Source organism: Dermacentor albipictus, chromosome 4, assembly GCF_038994185.2.
Source record: "Dermacentor albipictus isolate Rhodes 1998 colony chromosome 4, USDA_Dalb.pri_finalv2, whole genome shotgun sequence".
NCBI classification, from domain to species: Eukaryota; Metazoa; Arthropoda; class Arachnida; order Ixodida; family Ixodidae; genus Dermacentor; species Dermacentor albipictus.
Window position 1 is genome coordinate 48,569,701 of NC_091824.1, and position 22,530 is coordinate 48,592,230.

At 43.4% G+C, this 22,530-nt stretch overlaps 1 protein-coding gene across 1 annotated transcript in view; it reads left to right on the plus strand.

The window, feature by feature from the left end:
* Positions 1 to 22,530, plus strand: part of LOC135915389 (mucin-5AC) — a 50,191-nt gene that overhangs the window by 7,625 nt on the left and 20,036 nt on the right. The window contains exons 3-7 of the mRNA XM_065448426.2: positions 6,857 to 6,948; positions 7,919 to 8,050; positions 15,107 to 15,223; positions 17,967 to 18,054; positions 18,290 to 18,500. Coding sequence (XP_065304498.2) covers positions 6,857 to 6,948; positions 7,919 to 8,050; positions 15,107 to 15,223; positions 17,967 to 18,054; positions 18,290 to 18,500 — 640 coding nt within the window. The remainder of the gene's footprint in view (positions 1 to 6,856; positions 6,949 to 7,918; positions 8,051 to 15,106; positions 15,224 to 17,966; positions 18,055 to 18,289; positions 18,501 to 22,530) is intronic.

Below are 22,530 nucleotides of genomic sequence, written 5' to 3' on the forward strand. Positions count from 1 at the left end.
GTGACACATTAGGCTACACGGTGCCAAATGGGAAAACAGAGCGCACTCATACTAAAAAAAATGTTGACAGACTAAAATCGTGTTTTTTGAAGATGTAGATTAAATAAAAAGAACCTTCTAAAAAACGATTGCTTTAGTTGTATTATAAATAAAAAGCCATCTTAATCTATATTTACTCAACAAAATATGAAAATATTTTCATCATATGAGTGTCACAAGTCAAGGCCAGCCAAGACGAATGCCTAGCCAATCCAGAACAACATAATGGCATGTGACGAGGCAGCATTTGATCCTGCTAGAACAGAATATCAGCGAGTTCTGTTCTGGTTATCTTTTTAAAAGCTGTTCAACAGCTAGAATGAACTTCTGTGCCCTATTTCTATGCATTATACTTTGTATCGTTCAAACCGCTGGCGGTGAGGTTACGCACTCCGACCAGAGTGCACTCTTCTGCGAGTACATTCTGCTTGCGACGTTTAGATTTGGGAAAGTGCAGTTAAAAACGAGTGCACTCTACGTAAGTGCTCTTAACTTGCCTACTTGACAGGGGTATAAGACTTTTCTTGGCACGAAACAAGCGTTGGGAGGTTTTTGGAATGGTATTTAAAGAGTCCACGTTGACTTAGTATTTACCTTTAGTGTCCCTTTAAGCAACCCTTCTGGCACACTTTTGTGTCATAAAACATGAGTTGTTCTTTAAAATTCACGAAATAATTACATTGCAGTTAGTGTAATTGAATTGTACACTATCAGAATTTCACATATCATATGTGTTTTTCTGGTGTTTGCAGCATATCTGTTCAAATTACTGGCATTTGAAAATGGGAAAATGGTTCTTTACCTTACTTTATTTAGACATCTTTTTTAATCATTCCATAGTGCATTTTTAGTGGATCTGCAGAAATATTTGCTCAGTATTTGTAGATTCGGAATGTTGTCTTGCTGGAATCATTGCAAGCATAAATTGGCAATACTATTCCTGAATAATTAAAAAGAAATTAATGGTTGATAATTAACAAATGAAGAAGCAAGCCTGGAACCTGCCTACAGAGTACAGGTTCAAGTAACAATACCTTTGCCTTATAATAATTTTATTCCTTTATGTTTCGCTTCGCTTGCCATGATGAGTTATTAGTTGAGTAGGCTTGTTTTAAACAGCTGCTGTCAGAGTAAGCAGTTCTCAGAATTAAGGCCACGTCAGGTCTTGTGATGAACTTTACATAGAAAGGTCGTCATCATCTTGTGTTAGATTTGCGTTGTAAAATCCAAAGAAGCAAAAACAGAAAAATCATCCTTTTGCTTCTCCTTACAAACTTGATATTCTCTTTCATCAAACACCCATGCAAACAGGTGCTATGGTGTTCTCCAGCTGAGTACAAAGTTGGGGGGCTTGAATCCTGGCCATGGCATCGGTCCCATTGCAGTGGTATAGAAATGTAAAAGCACTGTGTACATATATGTAGGTGCACTTAAAGAGCCTTAGTTGGTCAAAATTCATCCAGAGCCCTTTACTGCGGTATCTTGTAGGACGTGAAACTACAAGAACCAATCAATAATACCAGCAAATAACTTGTTCGTGTCTTTAAAATACACTGAGATTTTATCTAAGCTGTGAATTGTAACCCAGTAGACATTTTTGTTCTTTGGCTCCCTTTGGCTGCCTTATTGTTATTTTCTTTAACCCTGTTACTTGTGTGTGTGTGTGTGTGTGTGTGTGTGTGTGTGTGTGTGTGTGTGTGTGTGTGTGTGTGTGTGTGTGTGTGTGTGTGTGTGTGTGTGTGTGTGTGTGTTTAAGAGAGAGAGAGATCTTATACTGCCCTTTGGTGCTTTACAAATTTCATCTAGGGCGATATCAAGCAAAAAACATTTATATTCTGTTTGAACAGAACAGTGGCGTTATCTCTTGAAGTATCAGCAAAAGATGACACATACTGTTTTGAAGACAATGCCTTCTTATCCTACTTCACATGGATTTGGTATATCTGGGATCTGGGTATCTTGTAGCCACTAATGGGCAGTGGTCGGTTAGGTGACTTGTGGATGTTGTATGAACATGACAATAGTATTAAATAATACCTCATCATGCCCGGAATATGTTCAACTGTAAGCAACTAAAGATATAATGAACAACAAGTGCAAGCAGTTGTAAATGGGGTGGGATGGGTGTCTCTGTGTTGCTGTCACCCTCTGCCATGTGGCCACCAAGTCTCATTTAACTGATACTGTGGAGTGCCAAATTTCAATAGGGTGCCTCGCTGCATTTACGCCACTACGCACTGCAGGAAGGATGGCACATACATCAAGGCACCCTAGAGTTTAGGAGGGAGCATGAGTTGAGTGCAAAATGCACACTGTCATCTTTGAGTTCACGTGAGTGCGAAAGTGGCCTCACTGATTTCTACTTAGTGGCTGGCCTTGACAAAGCTTGGAAATTTATACTCCAACGTATCGTGGATGCATGTCACGCATGGCGCAGTTCTGCCTTGCCTGCTAAAGGTGGATACTCATACAGTCTAGTGTCTGCCACAGTCAGCGTGACTAGCAGTGGCCGGCATGGGACTAGAACATGTTCCATCTCATGCTGATGAAGCTGCTAGGCCAGAGTGCATTGCGCACTAGCTTGACTGGCAGGCAGCATGCTGACTTACAGCTTGGGTGCAATGAAGAGATCATGCCGAGTTCGCGCCTTTGACAAACGAAACAGCACCCGCTCACCAGCACCTGTGCGCATGCACTGGGGCAGCAACTGATCCCACGTAGTTGTAGGCCATGTTCAGCGTGTCAAGCTATACAGGGGCAAATCTTTGGCGATCCTGGCATCGCTGGCATGATGTATCAACTTCACTGGCTGCTGCCTGGCATGCCAAGAATGCCAGACTATATATTGCCCCCTGAGGGGTTCATAACGGCAACATGCTGCCATGTTGAAAGACAACTGTCGATGCTGAAGAAAGGAAATGCAAGCACGCCGAGGCTGCGTGCATTCGACGAGCCAATTAGAGTGCCGATGTGCATGAAACACATGCAAGCCACACCAAGATGGCTGTAGGACACGAGGCCTGTCTCACCCAAATGTGTGTTTCACATCATGCTTGCTAGAATCTGATGGATATCAAGCAGCATTTAGGGGCTCTTATGAAAGAGAGTCACCCAACACTGATTCATGGCTGCCAAGACTTCTGAAGAGTACAGCAAGCGTCTCCGATGTTGCAGGATGGCAAAGGAGACCCAATGGGCATCACCCTAATTGCGCATAAAATATGATACAATTAAGATACAAATACAAAACGATACAAGTAAGATACAAGCTAAGTGAATATAATGACCATGAAAAAGAGGCAGTGTAGAAGCATATTATCAACATTTACTTATTGAATCATTTGAACAACCATGTACATCGACGCTTGGTTGACACTTCCCTTTTTTCACCTAGCAATGATGAACAGCAACACAGTCACATTGCAGCAAAATCAATGTTGTTTTGTCTGTAATCGTCACAGATTACATTTACGTTGTGGATTACCGTTAAAGTGAATGCCAAATAAATAATTATTCAGGGTTGGTTGAAGCTCAGTTTTAACACAGTAACGTCAGCTATAATATTTTGCCAATGCTGGGGCAGTATTCTTGGGCAATCACTTTGGAGATACTAATTTCACTTTCACAAGTTTTGGCACTGGACATGTCTGCATACACAGCCAACAGCATTTCTGGCACCATGCCAAACTTGCTATCTCTGCAGTGTCAAGAGCACTGTTGGTCATACACTTGTATGCGTCCAGTGCCTAGGCTGGCATAACGTAAAACTATTCCAATCTGGTTTTTTTTGTTTTTTTTTGTTTTTTGTTGTTGTTGTTTTTTTCAGATCAGTCATTGGCCCTCTGTTATAGGTCTAAATGTTTTGGGCTTGGCCCATATGGGCAATGCACCTGCCTATACAGTTTGAACTTAAACCATTCTGACCTATCACGGATGGCTAGTAGCCGATCTGGAATAAAAACAGATTGAAATGGTCTTACGTTATACTGGCCCTGGGGCCTTGTAACGTAAAACTATTCCAAGATAATTTTATTCTCCTGATGTCAAATTTGCGTAACCGCCAATGCAAGCATCGGGTGGTCACTCGCAGGGTTGTCTGAACAGACCAATCAAACGCTCTCCTCGTTCATAGGAGGTCGCTCTTGCTTGCTTCAAAAACGAATAACATTGCCTACGCTGAGCAGCTTGTCTTATCTAATTGCTGACAAGAGGCGGGGGGAGCATGCTCAAGTGGAGAGGGATTTGATGGAGCCGAGCCGCTGCACTGAAAATCGATAACCGGACGAAGAGGGTGGTGCCGGCGTCTGCGGTTAATCTGCTTTGCCTTGTTTAACTCGCGGTGGTTGGTCAAAAATCGCGGCGGCATGCAACGGAAGCTTAAGAATGACGCTAAAATGGATCTTCAGCAAAGAAGAGTTGTCAGAACGAGGTCGTAAACGTGCCGAAAGTGCTCGAAAACGTTACATGGCCACGAAAAAGGTTTTATTATATATAAATAAACCCATGCTTTCCTGTAGGTGCGAGTAGCCAGTGCCTGGGCGATAGGCGGCAGTCATCTTTTATTCCTTTTGGAACGGGGTGGCCTGCAGCTATTCAGAAGAAAACTCAGTTTTGTTCGGTATATTAATGCAACGGGTACATGTTACTTTGACGTGGTAAGTTTTTGTGGTTTTGTGACGTCGCGTGACAAGCACGTGAAGTGGGTGCAGCCCGAAAGCCTTTGACCAATAGCCAAGGGCTAATGGCGAAAAGGCGTCAAATCAGAAATAACTGTTTTGTTTTTGTTCGGTCAAATCATGCATAATCAGTGTTCACACATCGAGCTATCGTTGTTTTCGTGACCTCCCGTGACAGCCAGGTGAAGTGGGGGTGGTCCAAAAAAGTTCTTAACCAATCACGTAGGGCTGATTGCAGAATTGGAATAGAAAAGTTTGGAATAGCTTTATGTTATAGCGCCCCTGTTCTCCCAAAATCTGCAGAAAGTGAAACTGTATCCAAAAGTAATCACCATAGAATACTGCCCCAGGTTCACCTAATGTGTCACATCCAGCACTTTGTTTTCTGTGAAGCTGATGGTTCATTCAAGTTATTGTACTCCAGATTTATTCTGTACGAAACAGGCTAGTACTTAAGGCACACAGAAGTAATGTGCTACATCTGTATGTGAAATTTAAGCATGAGAAAGCCAGCAGTTTAGCTGGGAGCATACCTGCTAAATCTTATGAATTTTTGTAAAGTGCTGAATTTTCAGAGCTTGTTTATGGTTTTCATAAGGACACCAGTAATTTCATGGCTTCTGGCTTGTTCAGGGCCAAACTGGTTCAAAAGGATACTTATACACTCACCACCCAATTTTTCAGACTCGCTTAATTTTTTAAAAATTTACTCACACCACTACCACTTGCTCTACAGAAGCATTCCGACCAACACCACATAAGTACTGACATAATAGTGCTGCGGAAACCCGCAAGGTGGAGAGAAGTAATTAATGAAGGGAAAATGAGACATCCACCTAAACGTAGCTAAGTGCTACAAAGGAAACCCATACTGGTTCCTCGAAAGGAAAGCTTTGCAGTTGAAGAAAAATTCGTCCTGGTCCAGGACTCGACCCCGGGACCACCGCCTTTCCGGGGCTCTACCATCTGAGCTAACCAGGTGGCCATCTGCTAGCCGCCTGGTTAGCTCAGATGGTAGAGCGGCTGCCCCGGAAAGGCGGTGGTGCCGGGTTGGAGTCCCGAACCAAGACGAATTTTTCTTCAACTGTGAAGCTTTCCTTTCGAGGAACCAGTATGGGTTTCCTTTGTAGCACTTAGCTACGTTTAGATGGATGTCTAATTCTCCCTTCATTAACCACATAAGTACTGCATAAATAAGCCTTATAAATATTTCCATTTGTCTTTAGCATAGATAATTCTATCTGTGACTATAGAACAAAGCATATGTTCATGGCATCCCTGCAGGACAGTCTGTTATTTTTAATGCGATTAGCATTCTTTGGGAACTTCGCCCAGCTTGCAGCATGTTTCTCTGTCTGTCTGTCAGTCTATCCGTATCTAACACCTTTTATGCCAACTTGGGTCACTGGGTAGTCCATGGTCTAATGGACAGAGCATCAGCCTGCTGGGCTGTGAGGGAATCTGGTTCGAAACAACCGTTGGCCAGACTTGGTATGTGCTGGTATGTGCTGTATGTGCTGGTATGTGCTGCTCTTCAATGACAAAAAGAAAAAAAGCTTTCAAAATTTATCCGGCTCTGGGTGGAATCAAGCTGCATCATATATGTTCAGACAATATTACCAGGATATATATTCAGACACGTGCCCCCGTGCAGGCTTTGCGATGACACCACTAGAGGGCACAGTGTGTCCAGAGGGAAGCACATGAGAGGAGTCCGGCTGCAGTACAGGCTTCATACATGACGTTTCTCGGCGGTGGCAGTATGGCGTGTCACTGCATTGCTTCAGTGCTAATTGCGTTAACGTCAGCAGTCATCATGAAATACTTCCTGCCAGCATTTGTTTAAATAATTAGTCAACAGTTGGAGAAGTAAAGCAGTTTTTAGTATCTTGACCCTGATTTTAGAATATTCTTGCTTCAACTGCAGTGTCTTTAAAATCATCAGGTTGACTGGTCTGTAGGAGATTTATGTAAACCTAGTATTCTCATTTACACATTATTCTGTGTGGTTTGAGGGCATTAGCCACTGTAGCCATTTGTGGGGACGTACTATACATGGCTCAATGTAATCGTGTGTCTTGTACTCGGGTAATCTCTCGTGTGGTAAAATGATTCTCTCTCTCCTCTGTCTGTGTCCGCAGGAGGATGTCGGTCAGCTTACGGACATTGAGAAGCTATATCTGTACGTCCAGCTTCCTACTGGGACTCCCGTCGATGCAGATCCTCTTAAGCAGTGAGTTCCTGTTGGCCAAGTGCAATTACCATCATTTTACAAACGCCAGATGTACTCATCGGGCGACAAAATTTAATTCAATAAAGGACAGTGGACGAGAAGAAACAGGCAGGACAAACTTCACATTACGTTTTTGGTCATCCTGCACGAACTGAACACACTGCCAGTTGAACTTTGTGCTCTGTCCTGTCCAGCTCTTCTCACCTATTGTCCTTTAATTCTTCATTAACTATGATACCTGTCTTCATGAAGGGCTTGCAGTGTTATTTTAAAAAAAATCCATGGTCTTTTCTTTTTTATTAATTTATCTTACTGCTTGCATTTATACTGTCTTTCTCCAGCCCCATTTTGTATTGTTTTTGAGACATGTTCCTGCACCAGCTAGTCAATTTTAAACTGTATCAGTTGCTTAAACATAGTCACTAATTAAGCTTAAGCAATTCATTACTTACCTGCTTGTTCACGTTTTAAATATATACTTCTTAATGCAGGTTTTACATTACTTTTGAGTGGGAATAAAATTTTCTGAGATGGCCAAACTTTGCACACAAGCCTACCATGTCCTACCATGTCGCGATCTTACAAAAAAAAAAAAAGGTGCAGTAGTTGCCTGGCTGACACAGCTACCAATGCAGATAGAGGCACTGTAAATGGCTAGGGCCTGCAACGACGCTAGGACCACTTCAGAAACAAAACCACCTTTATTTTTATGACAACGCAATAGAAGACAAAAGAGAAGTGCAACTGAGATGTCAGGCATTGTAAAAAGGAAATATGGGTATTGAGTGTTATTCAGTAGAGGGGGGGGAGGGGGAAGAAACTGGCCGTCCCAGGACAACTGGCCATCCCCGGCTTTGTCAACTCAAGACTCTGGACATTTACTCAAAAGTTTGGACTGTCCTGCTAAATTTGGGATTAGTGGCAACCCCAACTGAGAGTGATGTCGTGATGCATATTGCACCCTGTGTAGGAAAAGTTCGGGCAATCCGCTGGGCAAGAAGGCAGACGCGGAGGTGGCGCAGACTTACACCTGGATTCAGAGCCACCTCGAGGAAGACCCCGAGACATCGCTGCCAAAGCAGGAGGTTTACGAGGAGTACAGGTGAGCACAAGGTCACTGGTTCGGTTCCCGGCCACAGTGGTCGTCATTCCGACAGGGGCACTATGCAAGAACGCTTGCTTACAAGCATTGGGTGCGCATTTAAAGAACCCCAGATAGCCGAAATGAATCTGGAGCCCTCCCCTCCCCCTTTTTTTTACTACAGTTTCTCTCCGAGCTCCTGCATTGCTTTTGATTAACAGTACTCGAACAAGGAATGTATAGTGGGAAACAACATTTCGACAGGCGGCTTGTCTTTTCAGTGCAACAACGTAGACAAGTCCCCTTGTCAAAACATGTTCTACCACTATTATTTCTTCAAGCCTCCATCTTCCTGTGAACTTCTGTCTTGTTTGAACTCCATTGGTCAATCAATCAATTAGTGCGACTCATAGATATAAACCAACACATTTGATGTTTGCATCCTGAATTTTATGGTAATGTGCTCTATGTTTCTTTTAATGTGTTCTGTCTGTTACCTTGTATTTTTTATGAATAAGATGCGTCTTTTAATTTATGCTCAGGTGATGCATGCGTTTACTACTAGTATAATAAATCCCTCCAACAACCTCATTCTGGGTTTCCGCCTTTTATGCCTGTATATACATGCTATTTGGCAGAATATGATTGATTGATTGATTGATTGATTGACCCGCAGGTAAAACCAGTGACCCCCAGCAAAATGCTTTGTCAATATAGCATAAGCACAACGCTCCCTAGACATTTTGTAGGGGTTGTTACAGCAACTAAGTCTTTCTCTCTTTCTTGTTTCCAACAAGACCTTCTGCCGTTTTGAATTGTTGTCACCAGTTTTGCGTTTTGGATGCATTAACACAACCAACTTGAGCCAGCAACACATCCTAATGCGATATGCAAACTACTCCAGGACAAAGAAATGCACAGCTCACAGCTTGCAAAATGTGCATGAAACACTTGCTGACGATTCGAATCTGTGGTGGCCAGTAGAAGCGCTCTCATGTCCACGTGGCAGTAGTAATGAATTATGATGCTGGTTTTTCCAATTTTTGTTCGCTTCTTATGCTTCTATTTTTGCGCAGCAAAATGCGCCACTGCTGCCGTATGAAAATCAGATCCCTCTTCTTCACGATGGTATCAAAATGGCGGCGTATCAACAGAAAGTGCCATGGGTTGCACACTTTGCAGTGCGATGACACCTCTTGGCGCCCAATTATCTGCCTGATTCTCGTTAGTGGCCCACTAGGAAAGTGCGATTTTCTCAATGGCCCACTAGACAAGCGTGATTTTTCCCAATTCTACATCACTTTTATTGCTAATATTTCCCCATGTGATCAAAACTATGAAAAAAAAAAGAGAAAAATCTAACTTTGGTCGGTCAATTGGCACAGTGGGTGGTAAGCCCAGAGCGGTGGGCGATAAACTCAAGCGGTTAGCGGCGTTTCCGCTGCCGCCCATCATGTGGAAAACCCTCCATAAAGGGTAACCGAAAAGGATTTGTATAAAAATAGTCATTTCGTCCTGATGAGAACTAAACTTGGGCCAAGGCTTGCAATTCAGTTCAGTTCAATTTATTACATTAAAGGCACCTTCAGCACATTTTCTATAAGGGGTGGGATTGCAGAATAATGAGGTAAGATCATCTGCTGTGCGGCTCAGGATGAAGGGTGACCGGTTATAGTTAAAAAAAATATGTCGGCCAGGTGATTGCGGCTATACAATTGGAAAGGCCATTCCATTCTGGAGCTGCGCAGGGAGAGAAAGGAGCAGAAAATGTTACAGTATAAGCACATGCTGTGGTAACTTAAAGAGCTTGGCCGGTTTACTGAGAATCACCTGTGAAGCACCTGTAATTTCATAGGATGTTCTGCATCTGCCAGTGTTGCTGAGAATGGTGCTCGCCCAACCAAAGGCTAGGTCACCTCAATGTACCGTGTGGTCCACTGTAAGGGAATGCATAAGTGTAGAGGACATGCAAATTTTTCTCTTTGGCAAGAGTGCAGTCACCCGTTTTTGCAGCAGACAGCTTATGGTTGGCGATGCTGGCACCTTTGTACACACCTCTGCAGTGCATTCAAATACCTTTAGTTTTGTGAATGAACTAAAGTGAACTAAATGAACTAAAGTGAGCCTCACTGCACCTAGTTCGCCATTGCAGCTGGACTGCCAGCAAAGTGAGAGCCACACACTAGTATGTTCCCTTTAACACTGTGTTGCACATCACAGGGATCAAGCTTACTGGCAACATGCAAGTGCGTGGCTAGAAGTCCTTGCAATGCTAGCTGTGGTGCTGACAGAAACATTGCAGAGGTGCAGTGTTAGACGTGCAAAGCACAACAAGAGCTGTCCCCCCTGCGTTGTCTGCTGTGGTAGTGAGTGGCCGTCTGAGAGTTGCAGCAAAGACAAATGAGCTTCCTTGCAATTATCGCACAGCTGCTCAGCCTATCTTTTTTGAATTTCTTTGGAAATTCACATGCTGGACAAGGTTCATGATCACTGACTGAGAACATGGCTCTTGGTGCGTAATGCCTTCTGATCATGTCGCACAGCGTGTGCTGCAGTAGCAGACAACGTGCTGGTACGCATCCAAACTTGTACATGGCCAAGAACAAAGATAACCGATTAGATTTACAGTTCATTCATTCAAGAACGCAATTGATTGCAGTGACCAATTACTACTCCACAAAAGTAACTGAGCAGTTACTAGAAATTAATTGATTACATTCACATTATGTTCCTCCCAACTTTTATTGAAATGCACACAATAAATAAAACGGGCTGGCCTGACTCTTTCAGTACATCCGCTGCAGCCCTTCACACATTTATTTTCAGTAACAATTGCTTTTCAAAATTTTTTTGGTCTTTCCTCGTTTTCGTGTGACGACATCAGCAGAGACCCTGAAATGTACGAACATCGATGGGGTATTAAGCAGTCAGAATTTGAAAACTATTCAAATAAAATGGAAAAAGCTTAGCTTAAACTGAATTTGAGCGTTCTGTCATGGTGGCATTCATGTCGCACAGAAACTAAGGTAGGGACCTTAACAGAAGTGCAAAACCATTGTAAGATGCAGAATGCGGTGCCAACAATACAGACCACACAACCTTGATGAGGAAGCCGGTTCTGAGCGCCCACGTTTGTCTGAACAAGTGCAACCGCTGGGCTGCTAAGTGGCGCGACTGTGGGCATTCTACTGAACTTCCAGCCAAATTCAAGTGCTCGAACTGCGTCACCTGTTACACGTCGATAAAGCAATCGATTACATGTAATTTGTTGCTGGAGAAAAGTAGTTGAATTACACTGAGCATTCCTGAGTAAACAAAGTAATTGAACAATTACAACACTGCTAAATGTGTAATTGGTTACAAGTAATTAATTACATGCAATTCGTTACGTACAAGTCTGGACACTGTGCTCTTCGCACCTGCACTATGCATGTTCAGTGCTTCCACTTGTGCCAGCTAAGCCGTTGCGCTCACACGTTCCCACCGAGTTCGTCCCCAGCTTTACACAAATACCTGCGAAAGCTGGGGCTAGCAATCGCCATTGCACAACAGACCAATCTACAGAGTGCATACATACTTGCCGAGCTGGCATGTGGGAAGAAGGAAAACCTGGCAAAGATGAAGGAAACTTGACATCACTTCCTGGTGCTGTCTTGCATTGTCATTGATGCATGAAATTTGGAAAGAAAGCATCTCTACACAGCAACATATATTGCTCACCTCTTGCACACGTGGTATCCTGGAGCACATGATAGTGACAGATATGTTTTAGAGCACAGTGAATCGATCGCTAGTTGGTGAGGATACACCTCAAAGCTAATGATCAGTCTGTAACTTGCTTCACTTCTTGATAAGGGTGGTGAGGCACACTATTTTTCTGGATTGTTCAAAAGTGTTCAGTGGACTGCCACATTCAAAATGCAAATAATAGGAACACCACAGATTATAAATTGGGCTCATTCTCCATCTTACTGGTCACAAACACTATGTATCTAAGTAGTTGGGCCATGATCTTGATTTTTAGACATTCTGAAGTGACTCTGGAATTGGCATCTTTTTTATCAGTGACCTTGAAAAAGTTATAGAATCATCTGTATGCATGAAATCATTCATAGATGATTGCATAATTTATAGTTTTGTTAAAAACATCTAGATCAGTTTTTATTTTTAAATAAAGTTGAATGAGCTGGTGGCGTGGCCCATTATATAGGAGCATAGTTATAAACCTCGATAAAATAGCACACCCATACGCTGTATTACAAAAAATGTGCAAAATACTTAATACTGAAATAGTGGGAATCTGGAACACCAGATTACAAATATATAGTAAGTTGTAAGTACATCAGGAAATAACGTTAACATCATTCACGGATGTTCTGCTCTTCCTAAAACATATTTTAGGCAACACCACATCTTCACTACAGTTGGTAGTGTATAAAACTTGCATTAAACGTTTCCTTGAATCTTCTAGAATCATTTGAGGCCTCTGCAGATTAACATGTATAGAAAGACCAAAAAATGAAATGGTTAGCTGCTGCTTACATCTAAAATTGCTTTAAACCATGTAATTCATCAGTAATGCTGCAATATGCTAACTTGGAACACAGAATAAAACTTGCTTGATTCAAAATCTTTTGCGAGTTGTTTTGCAACGACATAGTTGAATATGTCTACAGCTTCCCACCATAAACATTTCCGTTGCATAAAATGGGTGTTTGCACCAGAATTTTTAAGTGTATTCATTTTTTCTGAGAGTAATTGATTGGAGTGCACTGCCTGAAAGTCCTCATGTGTTGTTATCCCCAGTTTATTGTAAGTCTATCGGCCTGTTTTGCATTTCGTTATGTGTTGTCTTCTGACTGATGTATTTTAATTCATTCCACCCTCTGATCTTTTGTAACAATGTGGTGATCCATTTACTTTTGTTTATGGCTGCATGCGATCATCGCCTTATTCTGTCTGGAGACTTCTCTTCAGTTTTGTAAAGCCAAAATAAGTACTTCAGGCTACTTCCACGGTCTGGCACTAGTTTAATAAAAGTTTGACAGCAACTGTTGAAGTGCCTGCATTCTTCTTCACTTTCTGTCAGCGGCCGAGAACAACCGACTCCCTTAGCAACCATTGATATTTGCTTCTCGAAGTGGCGTTGTGGCTCGAAGTGGCGTATGGATCAGGAATGCATCAAGCCTATCTATGAGTACATCTGGTAGCAGGAATGAAGGGTAATGGGTTTATTTTACACTATCTGCACTGGCTCCAGATACGGAAACCCACTCAATGCAGGAGCATATTAGACGTCTTGAGTTCACATTAGGACATGTCAGCACCACCTCACTGCACCAAAAGTCTCCTTTAATACAGTCGTCTTCTTCCCTAGGCGACTAGACTACAGGATCTGATGACTGTATTATAGCCAGCCACAATCGTCAAATCAGTTGCAATATCCTGCCCATGATATCTAACCATTCCGCCAAACTCCGCCTTCTATGTTGTACCTTCACCCCCGCATATTTAGCAATATGGGAATCCAAGGTCAAAGCCGTTCCCACGGTAGCATTTGACATTCACCCTTTTCATCAATTAGTTCAGGTTGTCAGGCTCAGGTAGAGGCTGCTTTTGTTGACCTGTCAACAGTCGGCGTTAATGCTGCGTTGACTTCTGGATAGGCGCTGATGAATGGGGGGGGGGTTGCCTCGTGGTAAACGTCTAAGGAATGCTCGTCGCTGTATTGGGACATTACAGTGGTCAGTGAAGCCTAGAATGGAATTTGACTTATGCCACACATTTTACAGTGCAGCTTGAGTTTTAGGGTCTCTTCTAGGTTCTTTAATGCGATTAGTATTCTTGGGGAACTTCACCCAGTTTGCTTTATGTCTGTCTCTCCGTGACTAACCGTTTTCCCGCCAACTTGGGTCGCGGGGTAGTCCATGGTCTAATAGGTAAGGCATCAGGCTGCTGTGCTGAGGGAGCCGTGTTCAAGACCGACTGTCGGACCAACTTGGGTCACGGCGTATGTGCCCCTGGGTATGTGCCGCTCTTCAGTGAACTTCTTTGGCACCAACTTGGATCACTGTTGTTTTCGTCCGGAAGCAGCAGTGGGAAGCTCGAAGAGGAAGAAGATGACTGTCGACGTTAATGCGATTAGCATTACACGTCATCACATCCACCTGTTGTGCCCCAGAAGTAATCTACGAGGTTCTTCTCAGTTGTGCTAAGTGTACATTGGCCCAACTTACCACTGCCACAAGCAGCAGTGGGAGCTCAAGAGGAAGAAGACTTCGTCTGGCTGTGTACACACCTTATATGTGACCCGTTTTGGCGGTAGCGATACAGTTTGCCGCTACATTGCTTCAATGCTAATCGCAATAACGTTGACATTCATTGCGAGATGGCTTCTGCTGGAAATCTTTCCTTCCTGCATGATCTTATGTTGTCAAAGCATGGATTGACTGGCACATCTTTATGCACCCTGTCAAATTTAAAGATGGTTTAAGGACATTTCACCTGCTATCATGTGCATGAAAATAAGTTATGATGGCTTTCTGAGAAGTAACAGATGACATCTGGGGAGGTATTCTGTAGGAGTCTGTCTACCTGCTGGACATGTCCATTTCTTTGCTGTTGAACTTGTGATTGGCTGGACTGCACTGCATGTCCACAGCAGACAAGCATCACAGCGAATCAACATTTCAGCAGCAGACGAAATGGACATGTCCACTAGGTGGACTCTTACAGAATACCTCCCCTGCTGTATGGGGCACATGTCAGTTGTTTGACAACTTACCATTACAAAGAAACTATCTAAAGATTAAACTTCTTCTCACCTTCACTCTGCTGCTTCACCATGACTTGTAGGGTTTTGTAAACATGTGATGCCATAAACAGTTGTATTTCATTAACGTATGTCATTGTCATTGTCATTAACGTATGTCATTGTCAGTGATGATGTCATTCATGAACAGTGGGCAGCTGTATGTCTTTTGACTTTTGTGCATTTTGAGTTTTTATTTACATGTCAGGACATCTCTGCGGAATTCCGATTCACCTGCTTTTACCATATTTGATTTTGACGCGCAGGAGTTTCTTTGAGAAGAACAAGATTGAGCCACTCTGTGCGGCTGACTTTGGCAAGGTGATGAAACACGTGTTTCCATCGGTGAGACCACGCAGGCTCGGCACGAGGGGCAACTCTCGGCAAGTACTTTCACTGCACATTTTACTGATACGTGGAGGTGCTCCCCGCTAGTATGTGATGCGTCTTTACTTTTTTTCCATGCTAATGTTGGCGTTCTACTGTGACCTTGCTCCCTAGCCCCCCTTTTCCCTTGTTCCTCGGTGGAAGACGACACTCAAGCCCTCATGCTTCTCGGCTCCACTTCACATGCTTTCACTCGCACCCAAAGCACACAGTGTGGGGGACACAGTAGGATCATATTGGTACTTTGTCCAAAACATGCCACTCCGTTTTCATGCTTGATCGCGCAGCATGCAATTTGAGAGGTGCATTCACAAGCAGCTGCTTGTAATTAAGCCACGTAGACATCTGCATCTGTGGAAGTTTCCATTGTCTCGGTATTCCTTCGTGGCAGCTGTGAAATTTCGTTATACATTGAAATCCTGTATAAATGCATTTCGTTATATTGAGGTGCTATACATGTTGTTCTATGGACAAGAAGTTACAAAAAGTTGAATACATTGTTACATCAAGAATTTCGTTATATTGCAGTTTGTTATACCAGAGTTCGTTATATCAAGGTTTAACTGTATTTCACCTTGCAGGTTTCTGCAAAATTTATTTGAGCTATATGCTGTGATTTCTCATGGCATTGGAACTTGGACTTGTTTACTTGATTTTTGGCCACTTGGCTAGTGAGTGAGTGGAAGCACTTATCACTATCATGCCTCGTCACTAGACATGTTGCATTATAAAAATAGACTTGCAACCTCACATCTTGACTCCGAGCTTAAAGGCACTTGGCTGTCTAAGGGTTGCCACTTTAGCAAGCGGTGTATGAGGGTCTCCACACAAAAACGTTGCCATTGGTCTCTAGAATGCGTTTCGTTTCAGGAATCCATCCCGTTCTGTGAAACTTTGGTATAGTATGGGGTTCCTGAAGGATTCTTCTTGGTCCCTTCTTTATTCCTCCTCTACATAAATGACATAGTGAATATTCCAGATACCCCTTCAATTGATTATATACCGATGATAGTTCAGTGTTTTTTGTGGTCGTAATCTTGAAAAAGTTTTCATGCGTGAAGTTGAACGACTGGATCATTTGGACCATTGGCTACAAGCGAACAAACCAACTAAATATTGACAAAACCAAATATCTTACTTTTAAATTGAAAAATAAATTCTTGCCAGGAAACCTGAAACAGGTCTTGCAAAATGCAACGTCAACAAAATTTTTAGGAATTTAGTTTCGTGCTAACTTAAACTGGTTCATTCATATTAAAGTTACTTGCAAAGATCTTTGAAATGTGGCTGGGATAATGGACATGATCCGTAATTATACACCAACATGCATAAAGAAGCAGCTATCTTATACTCTCCTTCACTCTTGCTTACACTGTTGTTTACTTATGGGGGGAACTACTTCTAAAACTAATTTTGCACTACTGGTAAGGCTCCAGAAAAGAGCCACATGGTCCATTTGTAATTTGCCATTCCTTGAGCATGTGGCACCATACTTTGTCAAATTTAACATACTTCCCATAGAAGTTCAGTTTCAGTACAGGCTTGCTCTTGAAGCTTTTCAACTAAGACTGATGAGCCGCCAACACTTCGACACCTCTTAATATCCCAAAGAAACCGCCTATAGTCTTACGTGAAGTAAAATTGTCACCCCGCGGGCACACACAAACTACAGCACTCAGATATTGACGTTCCAAATTTCTTCTTTATTAAACAAAACCTATTTAATACTTCATGAATTAGCCCCTGATTTGTCTCCTTCTGCCTTTAAAATAGTACTAATGGTGCATTTGGTTGAGTGTCTTAAGTATGCCCTAGGTACAATTATGATTGTTCATTGTACATTTATTTTTCCTTCTTTATTTGTGCTTGTCATTGGTGCAACACTCGAAATCTATGTGAAGCTGCATTTGCACTTGTATATTCTTTTTTTTTCCTTTTTCTCCCCCCTTTTCAATTGTATTGTACCTTTGTGTTGTCGGCTACATTCCCCCTAAGGGTGTTCTGCATCTCATTGCATTCCGCATCTGTTTAAGGGTGCTGCGGCCCAGTCAGGCAGACTGTTGCCTTTGGCCACATTCCTCGAGACTGCTGTATATTATCTGCACTGTGCGTCTCAAAGTGCTTAGTGAATAAATAAATAAAAAGACTATGGCGGCACCGGAGGGCCATTCTTATGATGCGTAAATGTGAGAACATTACTTGTCACTGAGCTTGTCGCCGAGTTATGTCACCAAGTTAAGTGCTGCTGTGAGTTGTTTCCGAGTGTAACGTTGCTACTCGCGAGGTCACAACAACGCAAGACGACAAACCGGCCATATTTGCAACCTCTCAGCCGAGTTGTATCAGTGGAGCTTTGTTTTTTTCCCAGGCAGAGCCCAACCGCTCGCACAGCCTCGAAGATATTCACCACTGTCGCCTGTTGAAACGGTGGCGCAGTGATAAGCCCGCTCGGTTGTGGAGCAATAGCAGTGGTGGTGGGGCATAGAATCGAATCCTCACTGTGGCCATTTTTTTGTTGTTAGGTGAAGATGGCCTAATTTGTGTGGCATTTTTCTGTCGTGGCCTTTCTGCCATAGCTTTCTGATGACGGCGGGGTCAAGCAATGAGCCAAGTAATGCTCTCGCATTAATGCTAAAAGTCTGGTGGAAAATCCGCTTCAGTTCAAACACTAATAGGCATCACGAGTAGGTTTGCATGATGAATTTGTATTCAATATCTCAATGTTTTCTGTCTTTGCAGGTACTGTTACAGTGGGCTTCGTAAAAAGTGTGAAATGAGATCGCCCACACTGCCAGACCTGTCAGCAAGCGAGGACTCGCTGACCAAGGCAAGTAACATTGACGTCTTATTTAAGAGTACAGGTTGATACAGAAATAACAGAACTAAGATTTCGATAATTTGAAGTGTAATAAACAGTAGCACAGTGCATAAATACCTAAATGAAGAAAAATGAATTCTTGTCTAGTAATTTTAGCAGTAAATGCTATGGTTAGGCCCCATTGTTTGATTTTGACGTCGTCTACCGTCACACTGATGAGTGGGCCCATGCATCCTCTGCCCAGGAGTGTCCACAGGACGGGTCGGAAGAAGAGCGGGAAGAGCTGAGTCAGGCCTCATGGCTGCTGGTACGCGAGTGGGCCGAGAAGGTACTCTCACACAAGTTCCCCACCGTGCGCCACCTCGCACGGCACCTGGTGGACAGCACGTTTGTGGATGCCTGCTCGGTGGCCGCTGTCACCGTGCTCTCAGCCAAGGCCCTCTCCAACGACAAAGGTATGCCGGTGTGTGCGTGCATGCACATGTTTGTGTTTGTGTTACATCTGTGCCCGGTCTTGTCCTTTGTTTGTGCCAGACGCCCCTCAATAAGGCAAGGGCCTTCTTTAGAAAGGCAAGCTCTGTCATAGGAGGCAGACAAGGACTTCAGACAAGATAGTGCAGCAGCTCATCTTCAGTTTAATTCTCTATTTCGTGCCTACTCCTATCAACTTCATCCTTCATTTCTTCAAAAGCTGCTACATGGAGCAGATGATGCTGCTTAAGACAAGCATTGCAAAAACTCTACAGCAGTAGGAGGGGTGTAGTGTTGACACTTTCGCAATTTTTTTGCCAAGTCTAGCCATAAACGCTGATTTGGAATGCCTGTACCAAGTAATACAGTCAAACGCCTTTAATACGAAGCACTTGTGCCCTCATGAATCCTTGTGGAAAAGCAGAACGCACTTGAGGTTGTCATCCAGAACCCAAAGAGAAAGCGCATAGATATCGGCTGTGAGTTTAGACCGGCGGCATCGACTGTCAACACGTGTAGCCCGCTTGGCCAGCGAGCTTGGCTCAGCCCGCATAACAGGTTGCGGCCACGTGATCCTTCTGTGGGTGCGAGACCAACAGCCAATCGGTATACTTTGGTGCATGTCTTCTTTCTGCTGACACGAATAAGCGAGCATGGCTGTGTGCATACGCTGCCCGCGCCCATTGTATTGAAGATTGCAGGCGCGGGTGGTGTGACCTGAGAAAGCTGGTGGCTTCAATTTGTGGTTTGATCTGCTGAGTTTTAACGTGACAGTGTTAAGGAGCCCATGTCGCAGAAAATCCGGTGTCAGCATTGGATGTTGTTACAGCGAAAAGCTTTTCGAACCACCTATACCAAGGCCCTCCATGTGATGCAAGGAATTTACTGAAATAATTGAATTTCTCAAGCTAAAATACATGGGAAAATGGTAAACTATGACTGACACACAACCTACAGATATGATAGCTCTCGGATTGTAATTTGACTATACGAGAAAACTTAATTCTGTTACGCGAAAACTCAAAGAAACACCTTTTCCAGTGTTTCTACCATTCACAAATCAGCCGCGGCACCCACCATTTGTGCGCACTGGTGCGCGGGTGTCTCGGGGACCACGGAGCGGCATGCTTGGTTCCTTGCAATACCTCCAGCTGGCGCTCGCCTCCGTCGCATCGTGGCCCACGCTGCGTTTCTACCAGAAAGCCCACCTTTGTGCATAGTGTTCGCAGCCAGCGTTTCCCGGTAAACATTACGGTTACATATGCTCCAGTTGCCGAGAAGCGTGAGAAGCAGTCAGGGATCTCTGAATGCTATCTCGTTCCACACTTAAAGGCGAAGCTTAAGCGTCCTCCAAATTTTTGAAGATGCAACATGGTTCAATTGTTGAAGTGGGACAGCGTGGAAAATTCGCTTTGGGATGAGCATGCGTGCTTCCCACTTCCAGCGTGCCTCATCATGGCAGCGTTGTGACTGAAAGTGCTTGCGCTCATCCAGTGAAGTCTGTTTATGCGTCTTTAGTCGCCTTACACCACACTTTAGTTAGTACACAGATGTTTACTTCACTTTACGGTGTCCATAAAACTGCGAACCTTACTTTGTGTAACAGGCGAATACTTTGCTATCCCTAACAGTGCCTTTTGTAAAACTGCAACATTTCTTTCAGTAACTTTTGGATTGTACATATTGTTTCCCCCCCCATCATAAGATAAAAAAGAAACATACAAGTGAGGATCTACTGTTCCGGGGTTGGGGTCTGCCATAGCTACTGCCATGTCCAGACCCTCCCGCATGGGCTTTGTTGTTGTGTCAACTGATGCTCCCTCTCACCGCAGTTCACTGATGGGCACAAGAGGCAATGGCAGCAGCCCTGTGAGTAAGAGGCGACTAGAGGATTGGTGGAAGAAAAGTAGGGAAACGACAAAAGACGGAGACGTACAAAAGTACGGTTCGCAATAGGGGATCAGAAAATTTGGGCGTGGTGGTTCATAATGTTTCTCTTTTTTTTTTTGCATTGTTTAACCTAGGTAGGATATTAGGCAGTATAGTAGCAAGAGCTTGGTGGCGCAACCCACTGCCCCATTCCAAAGGAAACGCTCATAATATCCATCCATCCATGTGCATTCATTGCAAAGCAATACGAATCGGCCATCGCGGACACATAATGCCTTTGTTTTGGACATGCAAAATCCTTTTAGTGGTCTTCGCTGTAGGGGCGCTCACATTGCATATGAACTGTAGGAATTCGGCCAATACATAGGCAATCCTTCGTTATGCAGTCCACACCCATTACAGTGGCTCTGCATACAAGTTAGTTTGGAAATACCAGACGATTCTTCTCACTTTGTTTGGTCTGCCAGTATTGTCGATGCAACAACCTCTGCTTTTAACTGACCCATCTATAATGGACTATCGGGCACAGTGTGCAAATTTAGGGGGAAATGTTTACTGCATGGTGTAACCAGAACGTACTTTATATGCTGTGGTGATGTGTGTGCGTGTGACAGTGTGCTGCACAAAGCTATTTTCGGCCACTCACAGAACGTGTGAAAATGCATTTTATTTCCTGGGCAACAAACACATTAGCGGCAAGATTCCTGCAACGGCATTCCACGCAGTTCTTTTAACAGGGAAGTATTCAAGATTGTCGATGCAAGTGGCTTCCTGCCGCCTAACCAGCTCGGCTTTAAGTCGTGGCATTAGGCACATGAAAAAAAAAAAAACTACCAACGATCTCAAAACACATCATTTTGATAACGCTTTATTTCTCCTTGCAACAATTCTCATAAAAAAGACGATAGGCTGCTATTCACAGTTTCTAGGGCACGAAGTGTGTGATACGGACGCACTGTCTCGCCTGCAGTAGAGCAGTGACCAGACTTGCGCTCCGAGTTGAACTTGCCTCTTACCGCAGCTCTCATACGTGCTGCTTTCACACGGGTCATTGCTTGTTGCAAAAAAAATAATATTAAGACACTTAATTCAACCGACCACTGTTTTGTATGAAAAACAGTAGTCTATGTTTGCATCACCGCGAGTGGCAACGCACTCAAGCCGGGTGGTCGGCATGCTGCCAGTGTTCTGGCTGTTAGCCTTGTCGTTGGGCCAGTGTATGTATGCTCTCGTGCGGTAAACCTAACATTTTTAATCTTGCCGTTGTGCGGGTGTCTATATGCTCTAGTGTGCGAAAACTGCCACTTGTCGGTGACCAACGTCCGTAAAACGGCAGACAGCGAGGCATCATGCTGTGTGGTTGTATGACTACCATTTAAACCTGTTTATATGTTATGTGTTTACTTTAATTTCAGTGTTTTCACCGTATTTGCGATCATCTTTTGGTTTGACCACGGTGTATGCGGAGTTCCGCCATTTCACAAGATACTGTGGCCCTAATTTTGGATATAATGGATTTCAGACATAACGGGCCATTTTTCGTTTGATGATGATAATCCTTTGTAACGAGCATCAGCTTTGTAAGTCATTTTGTTGTGGAGGTGTTTGTTATAGAGGCATTCTACTGTATAGACATTTCATTGAAACAAAAGGTAAGCAGTGACGCATAAGATTTGCAGAATGGGTGCCAAAGAAGGTAAACGCAGACAGGCTGCTGTTAGGGATTGGGTGATCCGGTGAGGTTAAGGAAATTGGGGACATGGTGTGAAATCATCTGGGTCACTAGAGATTACCAGGAGAGGCCTTTGTTATTGAGTGGACATGAAGTAATAGTGACAGGCCTTCTCCATTGCTCCTAGTTAAGCGCACTGACAAACAGTGGAGATGATGGCACTTGACAGTATTTGCGATCAAATGCACACATTATATAAGAAAACAATGGAAGGAAACAAAATTGTACTGACATGTAGCTAGGTTTATTGGTGATACGCAGGCCACATATAGCAATTATCTACTTTAATGAAAACAGACTTGTTAAAGGCTCCTATGCTAGATATTGTAATTCTGTCAAGTCAGCTGGATTACTTGAAAGAGCAGATATTACTTGGAAAACAAATTGCTGAG